Raw genomic sequence first — 17,996 nt, 5'->3', positions numbered from 1 at the left:
TCCATGTATGAGCTCTCCCATTCATTTTCATAGTTTTGGAATATTTGTCTCTTTTCTGTCTATCTAAGCTATTCATAAAAACATATTCTCCACAGCAAATAATTAAAATTTCCTTCTAAATAGCTACTGTTTGATTATTGATCAACACCAATTCTGGATTTTTATGAGCAATTAGAAATTTATCTATAACACTGCTGAGGAGTTAATCTGGTACAGCTAAATGTAATTCTGTACAGTTGTTTTTGATATTTAATGTATGTGTGTGTTAATACTTTTCAGAGACTTGAAATATCACAAAATATAAATCATGTTGAGACTCCACAAAGGTATTTGTCTTGCTTATTTAAGATATGTTTCAGAAACTAAGTGCACCCAGTTACCTGAATACATGTGTTCCCATAACACACCGTTAAAATACTTGATTGCAGTTCTTTAAATAAAATTCCCTAATTATATTTTAGGCAAATAACATATGATTGGTTTTGCTCATTTGTTAAATAGCAAATAATAGTATTATTTACATAGTCATAATATTAATTACATTTCAAAATTTTTATGTATCTGGGTTTTAATGCATCTTATATATTTGACCTGTATACCTAGCTAAATATTATTACAATAGAAAGAAAAATACCATATATTGAAATATACTGTCACTGAATTAATAAAATTAAGGTTCATAGGAATATAACTATAATATTAAAAAATATTTTTACTGCATAAATATTGAAACCTGGCAAGGGAAACCTATGCTAATTAATAAATAACTAAAATTTCATATTCAATCTATAAATTTTAAGGAAAATTAACCTACTCTTGTCTTCCATTTTATTCAACATTTTTTTCTCTGTATTTTTTACTGTTTTGTAAATAAAGTCTATCTATAGTTCTAAACATGCAACGACTAGAACAGTTTTTAGAATTCCAACACAAGTCAAAGGAACACTTCTTTAAATTTCAGTTATCTAGGAAACATTTGTAAATCATTACTACTTTCAAACCAAAATGTGTAGTTTTGGGTTCTACAAAATATAACTTTCAGGTTTTGGTATTTGAAAGCTAGTTAGAAATTTCAAAGTGATTAAGTACTTTTTTTTGAGAAAGGGTCTTGCTGTACAGTTCAGGCTAGACTTGAACTCACTATGTAGCCCCGACTGTCCTCAGACTCACATTGATCCTCCTGCCTCAGCCTCCCTAGTGCTGGGGCTATAAGCATGCACCACCATGCCTAGGTAACTCTCGTTTTTTGGTTTATGCATAATTAAGTACTTTGAAATCCCTCAAAAAACAATGTAAAACACAAATCGTTACAAAAAAATAGGAGCAATGAACAATTTTTTAGAATCTAATTTTTTTTTATTTTAAGCAAATCATTTTTGAAGCTAGCTAATAAGTGCCAAATGAAAATTCACTTATTTTAAATAGAGTTTTCTGCCTATTTTTCATGCGTAATCAGTGACTGTTTTTCAGATACATTTACAATATACTTTTGAATTTTGACTCCACTTTCTATGAATCAGAATTCAGAATGAGCCTGGTCAATCTCCAGCCCCAATGGAAGTTCTCACTGAATCAGCAAAAGGATTTGCTTACAAGAAAATCCCTTGACATTCGAAGGCGAAAAAGTATTCATACTACTCCTGCCAGGTTAATTATTCTGGGCACTTAGGGCTATAAATACTTTACTATTTTGCTAAGTTGACTGTCTCTGATGATGTTAATGGTGAGTTCGGCACACTTTAATATGTATGGGATGTACATTACTGCACATATTTTGATTTTTCTTCTAGGTAAGGGAGCGACTGAGGGTTTCTTTAGAAAGAGTCTCTGCACTGGAAGAAGAACTAGCTGCTGCTAATCAGGAGGTAACATACTGCACTTTCTCCTCTTTAGAGGCACAGTGTTGCTAACATTATATCACTTGCATTTCACTTCACTTTTTAAAAAACTGTCACAAAAAATAAATCACATTCTGTATAAGCCTCTGAATAAGGCCTGTTGAAATTAGTTGCCAGAGTCTTGTTTTCTGATTTCTGGTATTCAGATCTGTCTCTAGGAGACTAAAGGAAAGCTACCAAGAGCTTGTGAAAAAGCCCTTTGTCATAATGCCAACCCTGTCAACAAGGGAAACACCTCCCCAGCAGTGGGATACACATCGATATCTGTTAAGCTTAGAAAATGTTGTAAATGAAGCTAACTCCTTGGAGACATACACATACATATTTCGCCTTAGGTCCCGCTTGTTCTCATCTGCTACAAGCACTGAGCTCAGGTCTAATGGTACCATTTCATCGTCATCTCTTGCTGTCACTCAGAACTTAAGAAACTATTTTAAATCATCTTTTAAAAGATTTTTTCTTTTGGTACCAGGAATCAAACTCACAACCTTGCACTTGCCAGGCAGGTGCTGTGCCACTGAACTATATCCTGTCCTATCTTTAAAAAGATTTAAATAATTATTTTTCTCTTTAGAAGATGTCACTTCTTTTGTGTTTAGTGACTAAAAGAACATGAAAAATTTATGTATGTGTGTGTGTGTCAAATAAATGAAATCTGTGTCAGCAAATAAAGTAGCCCCATCTATATTTACAAGCCCACTTATTTTGTCCCCACATTTTTTTTTCAAGTACTGTACTATTAGCATTACTAGTATTGGACATACTAAATTCTAAAATCTTCCTCCTTTAAATAATTTAAGATGTGGAATGCTAATTTCAACAATACATCTTAGACAGGAATTTCTGAGAGTATTTACATACACACTGTTCACAAAAACACATATTTTCAAACCACACAAAAAATTGTGTCCAGTACACACTCCATTTCTGTTGTTGCTTAAAAGAACTTAGGTCAATGAAACAAGTTTATATATGCTTTGCTCATTTGGGGATTAACAATTTAAACTTTAAAAGTAAAGAAATTTCAATCACAGGGAGAGTAAGTTTTATATGACTAAAAGCCCAGGAAGGTATGAAATGTATAAATACAGTAGTGATACAACTATATTTTTAAAAAGAGAGAAAGGTTTTCATTGTCCAGATTTAGCATAGCAAACTAAATTATTTGGTAAAAAAAATGTATGTGTTTTGGGTGCATCCTTCAAAATATTTTATTTCTAAAGGTAAAAGAATATTTTTGATGACTATTGATATAAAATATTTTTCTTAATATTACTGGTAAAATTTCTATGTTTCACAAGCAAGGGTGTTGTGAGAACACATCAAAATAGGCACACTGAAATAAAAATGTTTTGTATGTTCTAAAAGAGCTTCTGAAAATTTGTTCCAAAAATAGCAACTGAATAATTAATTTAACTATACATAAAATTTGAGAATAGTAGTGATGGAATTCTTAGTGAAGGAATACTGAAGTGACTGTTTCTTGAATATAGGTTTAGGCCTCAAATACATTTTTAGTGTCTTATAAGCAGTATAGTTTGTTAAACTGCTTGTACACAAATGAAATAAATTTTAACTCATTAATATTCATATATAGACATATATTTCAGCCTTTATCATTGTATCATTAATAGATTTCCACTTTCAGTCATTTGTACAATTAAGAAAAAAGTATTTATTGTGCCTATAATTCACAACTATATATTTTCACTTTGCTATTAATTACAACATCTATGCGGCTTACCCAGAGTGTATCCCAGAAGTCACAGAGCTGGAAAAAGCTATAACCTTAGTTTTCTAATAATAAATTGTCTATAAGTCATTAGTAATTTTTAAGAAGGTGAGAAAAAGTCAACTTTTACTTTAGAGTGAAATTAACATTTCAAAATGAAATAGTGAAAAATTCAGAAGACCCTTCAGCAGAGGTTATTGATTCTCCTGGGTAACAGCAATTAGTATAAGAAATCCTTGCAGCTAAAGCATAATGTCTTGATTTTGGCCAGATCAATTTAGAAATCCAAACAAATGAGTTTAGAAAAATATATATCATTGGCAGCTTTAAGAAAAATTTAGAAAGTATGAATATTACAAGAAGCAACTGAAAGAAATAGTTTTTGAAAAAGAGCATATTTTTATGAAAAAATAGTAAGAATAAATTCTTGAGCCCAACAAAAATATAAACATAATAATCAGGCAGTAGAATTAACATCCTATTTATACTTCAGTGAGCAAAGATATGGGAGAAATTTTATTGGTGCTTGTTTCAGATTTTAAATTAAAATTAAATTTGAAATGTATTTACAAGTACCAGTGACCTTTATAATTCAAATCTTTTTGTTCCCTGAATTTTTTTTAACAAGCTTGGAGAGTTAGTGATAGGTTATCAGACTGGGTTCACTGCTCAGTTTCTTTTAGTGATGGTAACAGCATAGACAGCAAAGAATTTATCCAAATATCATTTTGAAATAATTCATTTCCTAAATTTAAAGAAGATAAATCAAATTATGGAGGCTTAGACTATGAATGATTCCTTAATATTCACACATATATGTGCCTAATGCAGTCTGGGAAATGGACAGAGTAGTGTTTGTTTTAACATTGATCAGTTAATAGAGGTCACTGTATCTCTTCCTCTTTGTTGCCTCTTCCTTAGTCTTCCTTTGTCCCAGGCTCAGTCCTACAGATGAGTTGATGGGTCTAGAGTTGCACTTTATATTTTATATTCTCTCTGTCCCTGTCTGTCTCTGTCTGTCTCTGTCTCTGTCTCTGTCTGTCTCTCCCTGTCCCTCCCGCACCTTCACTGGGGATTGAACACAAGGTCCTGGCACTGAGCTGCATCCTTAGCCCCGTTTTAGTCTTTCTTTGGGGACAGGGTCTAAGTAGTTACATTTTCGAGGACACGCTCAAACATGTGACCCTCCTGCTCCATCTTCCAGAGTGCCGAGTTTATAAACATGCACCACCGCTCCACCTCTCCTAGGATGTTTGCTTTATATGGTCTCCACCGTGGAGTTCTCCCTGATTCCTGTCTGTCCATGACTTAACCCAAGACTTTTGCTGAAAAGAATTCAAAATCTCTAGCTTGAGGTTCTTGCTGTTTTCTGAAGCCCATAGAAGATTACAAACATCATTTTGCATCACCGCAGGGTTTACACATGATTACCTGCTGTTAGTGTCCAGCCTAGAGTAGATGCACCAACTGAAACTCAGCTCAGGACTGGCGAATGGAGGCAGGCATGAGAGGGACTGTAACCACCCTTGGCAGAATATTTTCTAATTTACATAAAAGTACCATCTACCTAGGTGGGCCAGAACTTTGCCTACTTTTACATATGTCTTCTTTGCTTTTATATGGGTCCATAATATAATAAACAAGTAGCCTTAGGAAAAAACACAAGAAACTACTTATGCTCTATTTTGGAAATACCTCCACATAGGCTCTTATGTCAATAAGGCAAATTTGTGTTGAATGATTCCTTTTGTTTTACAAGTGCAAGTAATAATAATACATTAATATGTAGGAATACAAAGAATGTTTTATATGTAGGGATCAAACTGTTACTAATTGTCTTTGCTGTTTATAAGTCATATATGTACAATTAGTCCCAAATTATGAACAAGTTCTGTTTCAGGTGAACTTTAATTCTTTAAATCAGATTGTCTTCCTTAGACTTCCTTCATAAATCAGATTGTCCATAAGTCCAACAGAGTGACAAATATACAGTGTATATTGCTTTGCCCTTCCTTGCATCCCCTCCACTGTTTTTCTCCTTGCTTGTGATATCCTGGGATTTGATGGAGAATTGCACTACTGCACACTATTGCATTTTACAGTAAACACACAGAAGCACAACTGTGAAAGTGTCTGGCAGACATGTGAGCTACTTCGTCAATATATGAATGCATGTATGAGTTCATGCATGTATGAATGTCCCTAATGTGAGGTCCACAACTCAAATGTTCATAAGTGGGGGACTTACTCTACCAGGTATTTCTGCAGTGTTCTCATTTTCTTTGATAACTTTCCTTTATTCATATAAACAAAACAAAGTTAGATGTCATTTTATATAATAAAGATAAATTATATCATTTAATTGTGCCCTTAATAATATAGAGCACATATATATTTACTGAGTACTTTAAATCTCAAAGTTCTGCCCTAATAACATATATGTCAGATCACTAATCCTGGAAGGCAGAAACTATAGATGGGCCTAAAGAGATTATTCCATGTATAACTATGCTCTCCTATTTGAAAATGAAGTTATCTTTGAACTTGTTTTAACTGTGCATTTCAACTGCCAGTTCATACATATCACTGTGTGTACATTGTTCCTCATGTCCATTTACTCATATTTTTTCCATAGATATACAAATTTCACTAGTTTAAGTCTTTGTTAACTCTCACTTGGGGTATTACAGTAGATTTTTAATTTGTTCTTGTCTCCTACGCCTTTCTGCTATATAAAACTCTAAGGTTAAAATTTAGGCTCCATTACTTTTGTAATATACTTTAATCTATAATATATACTTATATGTGATACAGTCCATATTAATACGTTAATACCATAGTGATATACTATGTTAATCTGTTAATATGGTATATAGTATGCCCCTGTAATTCATCATCAAACACTTCTAGTGGCCCTAATCTACAAATTCATGTTTAGCTGCTCTTACTCTGACTTTCCTGAGTCATTCTAAGATCTTTCTAAATTGTAGGATATATTAGTTTTCCAAACAGCTAACACTTTTCCTGACTATAAATCTTACTCATACCACTGCTTTGCCTGGAATGTCTCCACACTCTCAGCCCACCCAATAAAATTGTACCTCTCAATTTCAACTCACTTTTGGACACTACCCATTGAATGAATTTTTTTTTCATTTATTTCCAACAGCCTTTGCTCCTTAGTTTAAATTTAAACTACTTCAGCAGGAAGTGACCACAACTATTAAGAATTAATTTTGTACTTGTCTAAGACTAGAACATTGGTTTCCTGAGAAATAGATTACATCCTTTTCTTTTGTGTTTATTTCATTGAGTACAGAGATATGAGCTTTATGATTAATATTTATTTTAAAAATCGCTTTGTGTATAATTCATTCTCTCCAATATTTTCATGTTGTTCTCTAGCAGTTCTCTAGGTAGTTTAAACATGCTCAGCCATGTTCAAAGAGCAACAGTGTATCAATCACGTATACTACATGAACAAGGAATGTGTTCTATCACTATAGAATTATTTAGCACCTGCAAAAAAATTAGGGAGTCTAAAGGAAAAAATAAAATTATACATTATGATTATTTACCCAAATTTTTGTGTAAATTAGTGCCAAGGACAGGCAACAGACATTGAACATATAATTAAGTTGTAAATTATCGCTAAACAGAATAAATAAAAATAAAGACATAATGAAGAGAAGCTTACTTGTTCTGAACAAAGGAAAGAACATTTCAGTATACCTTTAAAGGAAGACTATTGCTTCACTTCAGAGCTGTGAGGAAATGTACCGGCACTGTGATGAGGAAATCTAAAATCCTTTCTCTGACAACGAATAGACAGTTCTGTGCTGAAAAAAAAGTCAGAGTGTGAAAGACTTAGAAGAGGATGACAATGTCAAGAACTCAGATTCCAGGAAGCTCTGCATGCCATGCTAAAAATTTGGATTCCACACTTTATGAGCTGAGAAAACAATAAAATATATTTTGCTTTTGTTTCTAATCTATTTATTTTTGTGAAATGAAAACAATTGAAAGTATGTTTTTGATTTTGATTTTGTCCTGTTTTGACTTTCTTAAGGTGACAATTTAGATGAAGTAAAACCAAGAATCTAGCTGATCTGATATGGCTAGCTAATGTAATGATCTAACATATTATTATGATTGTGACCCTTCAATTCTTATTTACATGGCATCTTTTTTTTACCAGACATTTCATTGAGTACTGGAGATAAGTAATACAAAGAGTTAGTTTTATTGTGTTGTCTAATATGTGAGGTACATATGTTAAAAGTTAATTATAATTAAGGATTAGTGTTTAATGTGTAGGGTGATGAAAGGTATTCTCAAGGTGGACAGCGGCGATGTTTGCAGAGCCGTGTGAATGTACCTAGTGCCACTGAATGGTGCTCTTAAAAATGAGCAAAGTATTTAATTTTGTGTGATGTATATTTTATCACAAAATGCAATTATGAGAAAGTATGACCAATACTAAAAGGAAAGTAGCTAAATGAGATAGCAGGATTACAAAGGGAAATAAGTCATCATATGTATATGAATGAGGAAGAACAGATAGCGTTATAAAAGTCTTTCTATAGATGGAAACCCTACCAAGAATTGGAATAATGACTAGAAAGCGCTTAGGAGATGGAATTGGTGGAAGAAGAGGAAAACAGGCAGAGGTAGAGGTGCGAATGAGGCTACAGAAGCAGCAGATCTGCGCTGGGAATGGCTAGTACCTGGGTTTCATCCTGTAGACAGTGAGAGGCCAATGACATTTTTCTGTGGTGGGAAGAGATACGATATCAGACCAGCGGTATTTCCAAAAATAAAAAGTAAAAAGCTGTATAATGGTCAAGGTACTATGTTTAAAGCTTAGATTTAAAAGTATCACTCTTATTTCTTAAAATAAGCAAGGTCTATAATCAGAAATAACAAACTGGTAAAGAATATGGATATTATCCAGGCTAGCATTTTTATGTCCTCTCAGTAATAGCAGATATAAATGAAAACATCAAAGTAATATAAATAAATTTTATAAAATGAAAACTTGCTACAATTTTTGCTTATTTGAATAGTCCCACCTAGGTAGATTGTATTGTCAACATGGAATGCATTTTCTAAGTGATTGTCCTAAAAATGTGAAGCTAGATTATTTAGGCACAATAAATACAAAAATGTCTTTATTTACTGCAGAGTATTTTTGTTATTATTTAAAACTGAAAAGCCACAAAAATGCTGTATAAAAGGAAAGTGCAAAGGGGAATAAATAGATTACATCCCAACAATGTGCTCTCCTGAGGCAGAAGCCCATATCTTTTTAAAAAATTATTTAATTGAGCCAGACAGAATGGATTATTCAGATGCTCCTGTAAACATTGAATTAACAGAACAATTTACAGTGAATATACAGGAACATTTATTTTAAAAGCATTTCCCACATGATTGCATCATACACAAAAGAAACAGGTACAGTTAGGTGTGGGCTGAACTATTTCTTAGGAAAGAATAAAATAAAATTTTGTAACAAAATAATAAGACAAAAACAAGTAAAGGGCAAAATAGGTGATAGATAAATAGGATGTAGGGAAAAGTTCAAATAACTCTCCAAATTGCTTAATCTGTTTTAAAAAATATTCTAGTATATATGCCCATTTGTTTTATATATAGTACTGTACTAGTTTCTCTCAGTTTACTGAAAATAAAGATTGGTGCCATTTTCTGTTTGTTTCTTCTTTGTAAGAGAGATTTTTTTCTATGTCCTGTACCCTGAGTAACTACTTTAAATATAATAAACTGTATTTTTATATTCTTTTCACTCTATTCATGATTATCCTAATCACACAATTTAGCAATTATTTTTATCTTCAATTTTTATTGGTATGTGTTTGCAGTACCTCATTTTACATTCTTAATGTTGATTTGGTACATGTTCACAATACATCTCAATTCTTTCATCACCTCCTCTCTTCCCTTTTCCTTCCTTCTCTTAGTCCCTTCCTTTTAGCAATTTTCATGTTGAATTTCTTAAAGGAAATGTACATTTAATTTTACCTCATCTGTACTCAGCCTTATCCCTGAAGGTTTGTTTTCCTAAGCAAAAATTTTAAGAACTTGAATAGGAAACTGAGGTACCATTAACATTCAGAAGTAGATTGCATAAGGCTGAAAAGTCACATTTGAGGGCTTTGTAGACCCATGTATTATGACCATTACATCACATACCTTATTCCATGTAATCATCATAACCATGCTCTGAGTTGGATTAAGCAGTGATAGTCCTTCTATTGCGTGAGAGTGAAAAGAAAAGTAGAAAAAGTGAACAGATAAAAGCAAAGGTGGAAGCTGCTCTTCAGAAAGAAAATAAGAGTTGGGAAGAAGCAGAGAGAGAAAGAGAGAGAGAGAGAGAGAGAGAGAGAGAGAGAGAGAGAGAGAGAGAGTTGAGAATCAAGAAGCCAAGAGTCACTCATAGACAGAGAGAGAGAGAGAGACAGACACACACACACACACACACACACACACACACACACACACACGAGACAGAAAGAGTTGAGAATCAAGAAGCCAAGAGTCACTCATAGGCAGACACACACACACACACACACACAGAGAGAGTGAGAGAGAGAGAGAGAGAGAGAACAGGTGGGAAAGTATTATGTGTTGAGATTGGTCCCTGGTGTTCAACATTTCCAGAAAGAGTGGAGGGTGATGTGTAATATGAAGTGATTAGGTTTGCTAGTCGAAGGTCACTGGGAATGTGGAAAACAGGGTTCAGGAAACTACTATGCAAAGATAATAGCTGTGATGAAAAAAAATCGTGAGTAGATTAGAAGTTTTGAAAGGAAAATGGTGAATCATACTGTAAGTCTGCCAGTGAGGAGATGGGAGACCAGAAGCTCACCAAGATGGGGCAGGAGGGAGGGATGGTCTTCAGAAAGGAAGAGAACTGAACCTGTTCACAGCCAGTGAATGGAAGAAAGGAAGTTTTGTGTCTGTTTGTTTGTTTTGCTTTGGTTTTTTGGAGGAAAAGCTTGTTTTTGCTCAGTTGGAGAGATTTTACCTCAGGGTCTGCAGGCTCCTTTGCTGTGAGGCCTCTGGCAAGGTGGGAAGATCACAGTAGAATACTGACAAAGACCCATTGCAGGGCGGAGAGGACCCAGAAAGGGAGTATTTCCTCCTGCGAGCGCATGCCCGTGTGCATGTGTGTGTGCGTGTGCATATGTGTGTGTGCGCGTGTGTGCGCATGTGTGTTTTACTGGAGACTAAACACAGGCCCTTCACCTTGAGCTACATGCCCATCCCTCTCTCCTTCTCTCTTTCCCTCTCTCCTTTTCTTTCTTTCTTTTTCTTTTTTCTCTTTTTTTTCTTTCTTTCTTTCTTTCTTTCTTTCTTTCTTTCTTTCTTTCTTTCTTTCTTTCTTTCTTTCTTTCTTTCTACCTTTTTAGCTTTCTTAAATTTCTTTTTTTTTCATTTTGAGGCAGGAGTTTGTTAAGTTGCCCAGGCCAAACTTGAACTTGTTCTTCTCCTGCCTCAGCCTCCCTGAGTGCTGGGATTACAGACTTAAATTGGTAAATGACAAAACAATGGAGGATAAGTGTGGTCTCAAGACCAATCACAAGCAGTAGAACTCCTTTATCTTGCAAAATGTATGAAGGAAAACAATGATGAAAATTTCTGATTTGGAGATGACAGTAAACAAAGGGATTTTATCAAAGGAATTCTTCCCAAGAAGGACTTATCTGCAAAGGGAGATGAGAAAAGAGTTACTTTCTATAATATTCAGAAACTAGGAGCAAGACAATGTAAAATATATCAATTTGTGAGTAAAACTAAGGAAATAAATTTTAGTATGGGCTCATAGATTCATAGAATTGTCATAAATTTACTGCAGCAAATTAATTAAAAGTAAATTTTCTACAGTATTAACCAAGTGAAAGAACACTGATTCTCTCATCATATTTCATTAAGTATAGGAAATTATTTCCTTCATAATAACTCAAAAGAGATACAAATGTGAAACTAAAGGGAAAAAATTCAAAAATAAAATGTTTCCTTAAAACATTATAGAAGTGTAGGGCACAGTGACACACATATAATCCCAGCTAGTCAGGAGCTCAAGGCCAAGCTAAGGAGGCCCTGTCTCAAAATAAAATAATAGTAATAATAATAATAATAAGAAGAAGAAGAATAGTGATAATATTAAAACATAATAATGATAATAAATGCCTGGAGACGTAGCTCAGTGATAAAGCACCCCTGGATTTGAAAAACAAATTTTCATAATGGCAATAACTCGAGAAACATGAAATCTCTGAATATCCCAGCTATACTTAAATAATTTAAAAGAAATTCAAATAGATGAAAATGACTCCCCCCAAAATGGGGAAAGTGTGAAATTTGTTCAGTAGTACTTATTAAGGAATTTGTTTTGAAGGAACTAATAGTAATACTTATGTAAAATTGTAGCATCATTCATGTGTAGAATTAATGAAATGACTGAATGTATTTTTTCTTCACATGAGAACTGGCATGACTCTAAGGCAGTATACAAAGAGATTAGTGAAAATGTGACTTTTTTTTCAGAATTCTAAAAATAAAAATCAGTTCTCTTGGTTGACCCCTTTTCAAAGTATTCACTTTTGGAAATTTAAATCTTTATATTCTCCTTATTTGTGTGAGATAAATGCAGATATATGTCTATATGTCTATATATCTACCACTGCTTTGTAAAAATAACTAATCCTATAATAATTTTCCATTTTCCTTTTTGGAAACCAACATAACATAATTCAACTGATTAGTTTATTTACACCACTATTAATCATATTGGTAAATTTCATGCCAACTTTGAATTAATATTCCATCAGAAAGTCAAATATAAGACATTTATTTCATTATTGAACGAAGACACTGCCTAAACTTACCAGGAAATAGTATTTGTTGAAGGCAAACAATGTTTGCAGAAAGCTGTGACATTTTTGCAGCTCTGAATTTACATCCCTTCAAGACAATTAATTGAGCCTAGGTGTTTAGCTTACCTGCAAACTTAACTGAAAACCTATTCTTCCTGCTACAACTGCCTCACTTTGGGTTAGAAAGTTGTATAGTTCTTAAATTATTTTATTTCACCTGGAAGTTGAATAATGATTGAATGAGGTTCTTTATTCTTTTATTAGTGAACTCGAAAGTTTCAACATTAGAGAACCAATACTATTCAAAAAGGCCTGTGCATTCTTATTATACCTCTTGGATATTTTTTATAATATGGTACTATAAAGATAAGTGTACAATCTGGAAATTGTTCAAGTTATTACCATCAATAGAAAATGTTTCCTCTGCTGTTGATGATTATACACTCTGGTACAAAGAATCTTCACAAAGAAAAGGAAATCAAAGTGTCTTATGACAACATACATTACAGTTCAACAAAGAAAAGACAGCTAACAAAATTGCTGTTTGCTACTTCTACTGTTTTGACTATTTCCAAGACTTGTATGAAGCAATTGTGTACAACAGATGCTAACATTCTTACCTGTTTTGTATGAGACATGTGAAATCCTTTTGCAAATCTTTTTGCTCTTTCCTGTGTTGGTTACAATTTTTCTTTCAAACAGCATAGACTATTTTGTTTTTTTTTTCAGTAGAAGCCATGTTTGTTTCATATTTCCAAATGAGACTTTTAACTTTTTTTCCCCTCTCGAGATTGTGTTTGATATTAATACTTTGATCAAAAACATCCTAAATTTGCTCATTTTATTTTATTTGTTTATAAGAGTAATCTTATTAATTTTAGAGCTAATAATTTGAGAAAAATTGCGATCTTTCAAAATTTTTAAATGAAATACTAAAACAGTAAAAGAAAAGATAGCATTTTTTAAATACTATGTGGAACTCAAGAGATTAACCTTTAAATTCTAGATCTATCAATTTTAAATTCTGTAATACCTGGGAATTTTTTAACTTCCTTGTATCGCCCTTTTATCATCTCAGAAATGAAATATTAATAAATTTGTGTCTTCCAGTTGTTCACTGGCATAATACTTGAGTGTGACAGAAATACTTTAGAAAACTTACTATACTAAAATTGTGTTGTTATTGTTAGTCTCAGAACACCAGTATTAGTTTATCGGTTATTATTTGAGCAGATGAAAATATTTTTCTCCTACTATTTTGACCTTGGTGATAAATTAAACAGTACTTTATATTAGACTCAGTGATAAATCTCTTTTTAATAAAGCAAAAAGTACCTTTTTGTTCATAGGATTATTTTGCAGTACTACATATACTTTGTTTCTGTTGGTAGTAGGAATTGAATCTAAGGCTTTTGCACTGAACTACTTTTCCTGTCCTTTCTTATTTTCATTGTTTATTTTGAGGCAAGGTCTTACTAAATTGCCCAGTCTGTGCCCCAATTTGCATCCTTTCCACATCAGCCTCCAGATTGCTGGGATTGCAGAAGTAAGACATCATGCCTGGCACTATATGTGTTTTATAGATGACTTTACAGGTCACTTCTTCACGCATTTGATAAGTATGGTAGCATCTACAATTTTGGAGGAGGTTACTATGTGCTAAGCACTACCCATTTTCCCTAAGACACATACATTTTAATCATCACAACCTATGAAAAAAGCAAAATTATTACTAGCATTTTGAAAATTAGGAAACTGAGGCTTATAGAAGCTAACTGAATTATTCTGAGTCTGTCACTAGCCCACAGGATCTGAACTGTATGACTGAATTTGAGTGTTTAGTAGTGACCAATACGCTGCCCGGACTTTCCTTAATGACAAAATTTCTTTCTATATGAAAACGATGTGTATCTAAATCCCTAGTACGTCTTCTCTCAGTTATTTGAATCCATCGTGGTATCTTACTTATATTCCTATGTATCATTTCAAGTTTCATGAACATATCATATTTAAAAAGGTAAAACTGGTGTTAACTGAATTAATAAGGTATATATTAAATCATTTAGCTAAATTAGCTTGTTTTTAAAAAGTGTCAAATATGGATTAAAAGTGAAAATTAACAAAATTAACAATAGACTATTTTAAAGTATTTTTATTAGTACTTATCTGAAATAATTTGGGACTAGATTGTATACTTTAAATCTATAATGGTTGATACATTGTGTCACCTTGAGAAGTTTAGAAGTTTAACTAAGCAACTCAGCAAGGGGCCAGGGTCCTCACTTTGTAAACATCCTCATCTTGTGCAAGAGGAAGGAATAGAGATGGTGTGAGTGGTACACCCGCCCTAGGACAGGTAGCCTGCTTACAATACAAGGCTTGCTCTTTCCTCTGTTGCTCTTGTTACTGTATATATATATATATATATACTGGGAATCAAACTTAGGACCTTGAGCTTGCCAGGCGGATGCTATGCCACTGAGCTATATCTCTGGACTTCCCTTACTGCTGTTGCTGTCTTCCACTACCTTGAACTGTTGCCCTTCAGCCATGCCACGCTGACTTGGAGACAGTTGATTATGGACTGAAATATCCACAAAATGCGAGACAAATAAACCTTTCCTTTCTTAACTGTGGATATCTTTTGTCCCAGAAATGAGAGGACAGTAACTAAGACAAAATCCAAAGCTTTTCGCTTGGTATAGACTTTAACATTAGTGATTCTGACATAACGTCACGAAGTAAACAGCTTGAGAGTGTTTAAGTGGCCTCTGTGTTTTCCATACCTAAAATTTAAGATCCCCTAACTCATATTAAAGAAGATTAGAGGATTTTTGCACACTCTGTTCCTTCTGCATTTTTGTCAGGAAAGTTCAGGAGTCTTCAACGATGAAAATTTTGGAAGTTCTAAATAGTTCTGAGAATAGGAAAGGAAATATATGCTTGAACTTTTAATTAATAGCTTAAGAACTGATCACTTTATATTTTATAAAACTTGGTGGCGAAAGATATCACAATTGGGTTCTTACCTTGTGATGGATCTGACAAGACCCCAAGGTTTTGTGCACTATGAGCAAAGAATTGCAATGTGCACACTTGATAGGGAAAAAGGAATAGCTGTACTTACTGAAGATTATGAGTAGAGAAATGGTGTGTGGATAACAGAAAAGACACCTTGAATGCCATGCAGGCAAGTCAGGCTTTCAGGCTCAAGAGACAGAAAGAGTGTGCGCTTTGATGTGGAGTTCTGTAGAACAGTTCTAGCCTACTGCTCAAGTGGGGGAAGGAGAGTGATTTCCTCAGTCCCCACTGTTCTAACTGTACTAGAGTCAGCTAGTGTAGATACTCCTTGATTCAGCATGAGTTGTATCTCAATACATGTGTTCTAAGTTGAAAATATTATGTCAAAAATAATTACATGATAGAATTTTGTTGTTTACTCTACCTGACTGGGAGCTGATGCTGCTTCACACTGACATGTCTCTAGTCTGGAAAAAGATCAAACTTAAAAGTTTGAAGCACAGTTTCTGCTGCATATGTAATGCTTTTGCATCGCCATAAAATCGAGAAACATTGAAGCAAATGATTATAAATTAGGGACTGTTTCTATTCATTATATGCTCTTAACAGAGCTTAAACAAACAGTGAAGTCCAGGGGCCTAGTACCCCACAAGATAGCCTGGCACTTCTGACACCAACTGCAAATGTAGTGTGTTTCCTGATCCATGCTCACACTCAATAATTCACTAGAGAGCTACTGTATTCACAAGTAGGATTTACTAGAGGATGCCTTACTTTCCTAAAATCTATGTTGAACAGAGGTTGCTAGTAGGAAACCTCACTCAAGCTTTGGTGTCCAAGGTTTTTACTGAGGTTTCATTATATAATATGATTGATTTATTGATTACCCACATACTTAATCTCAGACTGAAGGTTGAAATTTAGTCTTTTAAACCATGTGATTGGTCTTTCTTGCATAATCTGCCTCCAACATAAGACTATTAGGTATGGGTAGCCTCACCCTTAAACAAAAACATTCATATTATATAGATCATTTCTTACACTAACTAAGGCCTAACCTCACTTTGGACAAGGTCAGGTTCTTTTCTAATTGTTTTTGATACTGTACATTGAATCCAGGGCCTTTCCACTGAGCTCTCAAAGACATTTAGGCAGTTTATTTCATTTATTTATTTGTTTAGAGACAAGATGTCACTAATTTTCCCAGACTGGACTCAAAAATTTGCAATTCTCCTGTCTCAGCCACCTATGATGCCGGGTCACCACATTGGAGTTAAGTTTTTATCTCAATTGATGGTATTTTATGAGCATTCAGTGTTAATAATATTTCCTTTTATTATTAAATAACATGTTGATAAAGATAATACACTATTTTTCACTGAGAAAACAGTCATTGGAGATGAAGAGAAAAATAACCCATAACAGAATCAGCATATGTGTCGTAGATATTTTATAAAATCAGGAGAGAGGAAGATAAAAAGTCAGGAGAGATGAGATAAACACAGAGAGTCTTTTAGGACAGTTAAATTATAGTGCATTAGAAATTTCAGAAGTACCCTTTTTGAGGCCTTAGGGCAATTATATATATGGATAGAGAGTAATAAAAATTGTAGTGAAGATAATGAGAGAGACAGAGAGACAGAGAGAGTCCCCTCCTCGCTTTTACCATCTTCAGACTTCCCAGTTCATTAGACAACATTGGTCTTTGCTAAGTCATTGACTTTTTATTAAATACTTTCAAGTTAAATAGAATCAAACTTTCCTTGTATGATTTGTCTGTGTTAGCAATGGCCCCAGTAAGTGCAGCAACTTTTCTTTGTACAGAAGGACACAGACAGTGGATATGGAAGGCATGCTAGAAAGTCATCTGTTTGCAACCCTGAATTCAATAATCAATTCAGGCAATGACTGTATCACCAATTGATGAACCAGTAGGTGAAGCGCTGATGGGGATTATCTTATTTTTAATCAGTGTGACTTACCTTTTAAAAATTTATTTAATAATTGTCATAATATTTGTATGTATGATACACAGTGTGACATTTTAATTCATGTATGTATTGAATAGTTATCAACTCAGGGCAATTAACATGTCTATTACCTTACAGTTTGTCATTTCTTTATGATGAGACCATTTAAAATCCTCTCTTCTGTTCTGAACTATATATGACTGTTAACTACATTCACCTTGCTATGTCACAGAACACCACAAATTACTCCGCCTCGCTATACATTGCACCCACTTGCACACCTATTGCTATCCTTTCACCAGACTCTAGTAAGCATTATCTATTCTCAACTTCTATGAGGTCCAGTGCTTTAAATCCCACTTACAAAACAGAGTCTTGTTTGCTGTTCTGCGCTTGGCTTATTTCACTTAGCATATGTCCTCCCATTCTGTTCATGATGTGGCACATGATGGGATGTTGTGATTTTCTGTTGATG

At 33.7% G+C, this 17,996-nt stretch overlaps 1 protein-coding gene across 13 annotated transcripts in view; it reads left to right on the top strand.

Annotated features, from left to right (window-relative positions):
* The window catches only part of Ppfia2 (protein tyrosine phosphatase, receptor type, f polypeptide (PTPRF), interacting protein (liprin), alpha 2), a 453,918-nt gene that overhangs the window by 285,223 nt on the left and 150,699 nt on the right, over positions 1-17,996 (top strand). For 11 of the 13 annotated variants that reach the window (XM_013517986.1, XM_005374377.2, XM_013517995.1 and 8 more), the window contains one exon: positions 1,791-1,865. The exons of the other annotated variants lie outside the window; for them this stretch is intronic. In XM_013517986.1, the coding sequence (XP_013373440.1) occupies positions 1,791-1,865 (75 nt within the window). The remainder of the gene's footprint in view (positions 1-1,790; positions 1,866-17,996) is intronic. 13 annotated transcript variants of the gene reach the window in all.

Source organism: Chinchilla lanigera, unplaced genomic scaffold (assembly GCF_000276665.1).
Source record: "Chinchilla lanigera isolate Chin_1 unplaced genomic scaffold, ChiLan1.0 scaffold00004, whole genome shotgun sequence".
NCBI classification, from domain to species: Eukaryota; Metazoa; Chordata; class Mammalia; order Rodentia; family Chinchillidae; genus Chinchilla; species Chinchilla lanigera.
The sequence above is the reverse complement of the archived record's forward strand: the minus strand, read 5'-3'. Positions and strand labels throughout refer to the sequence as shown.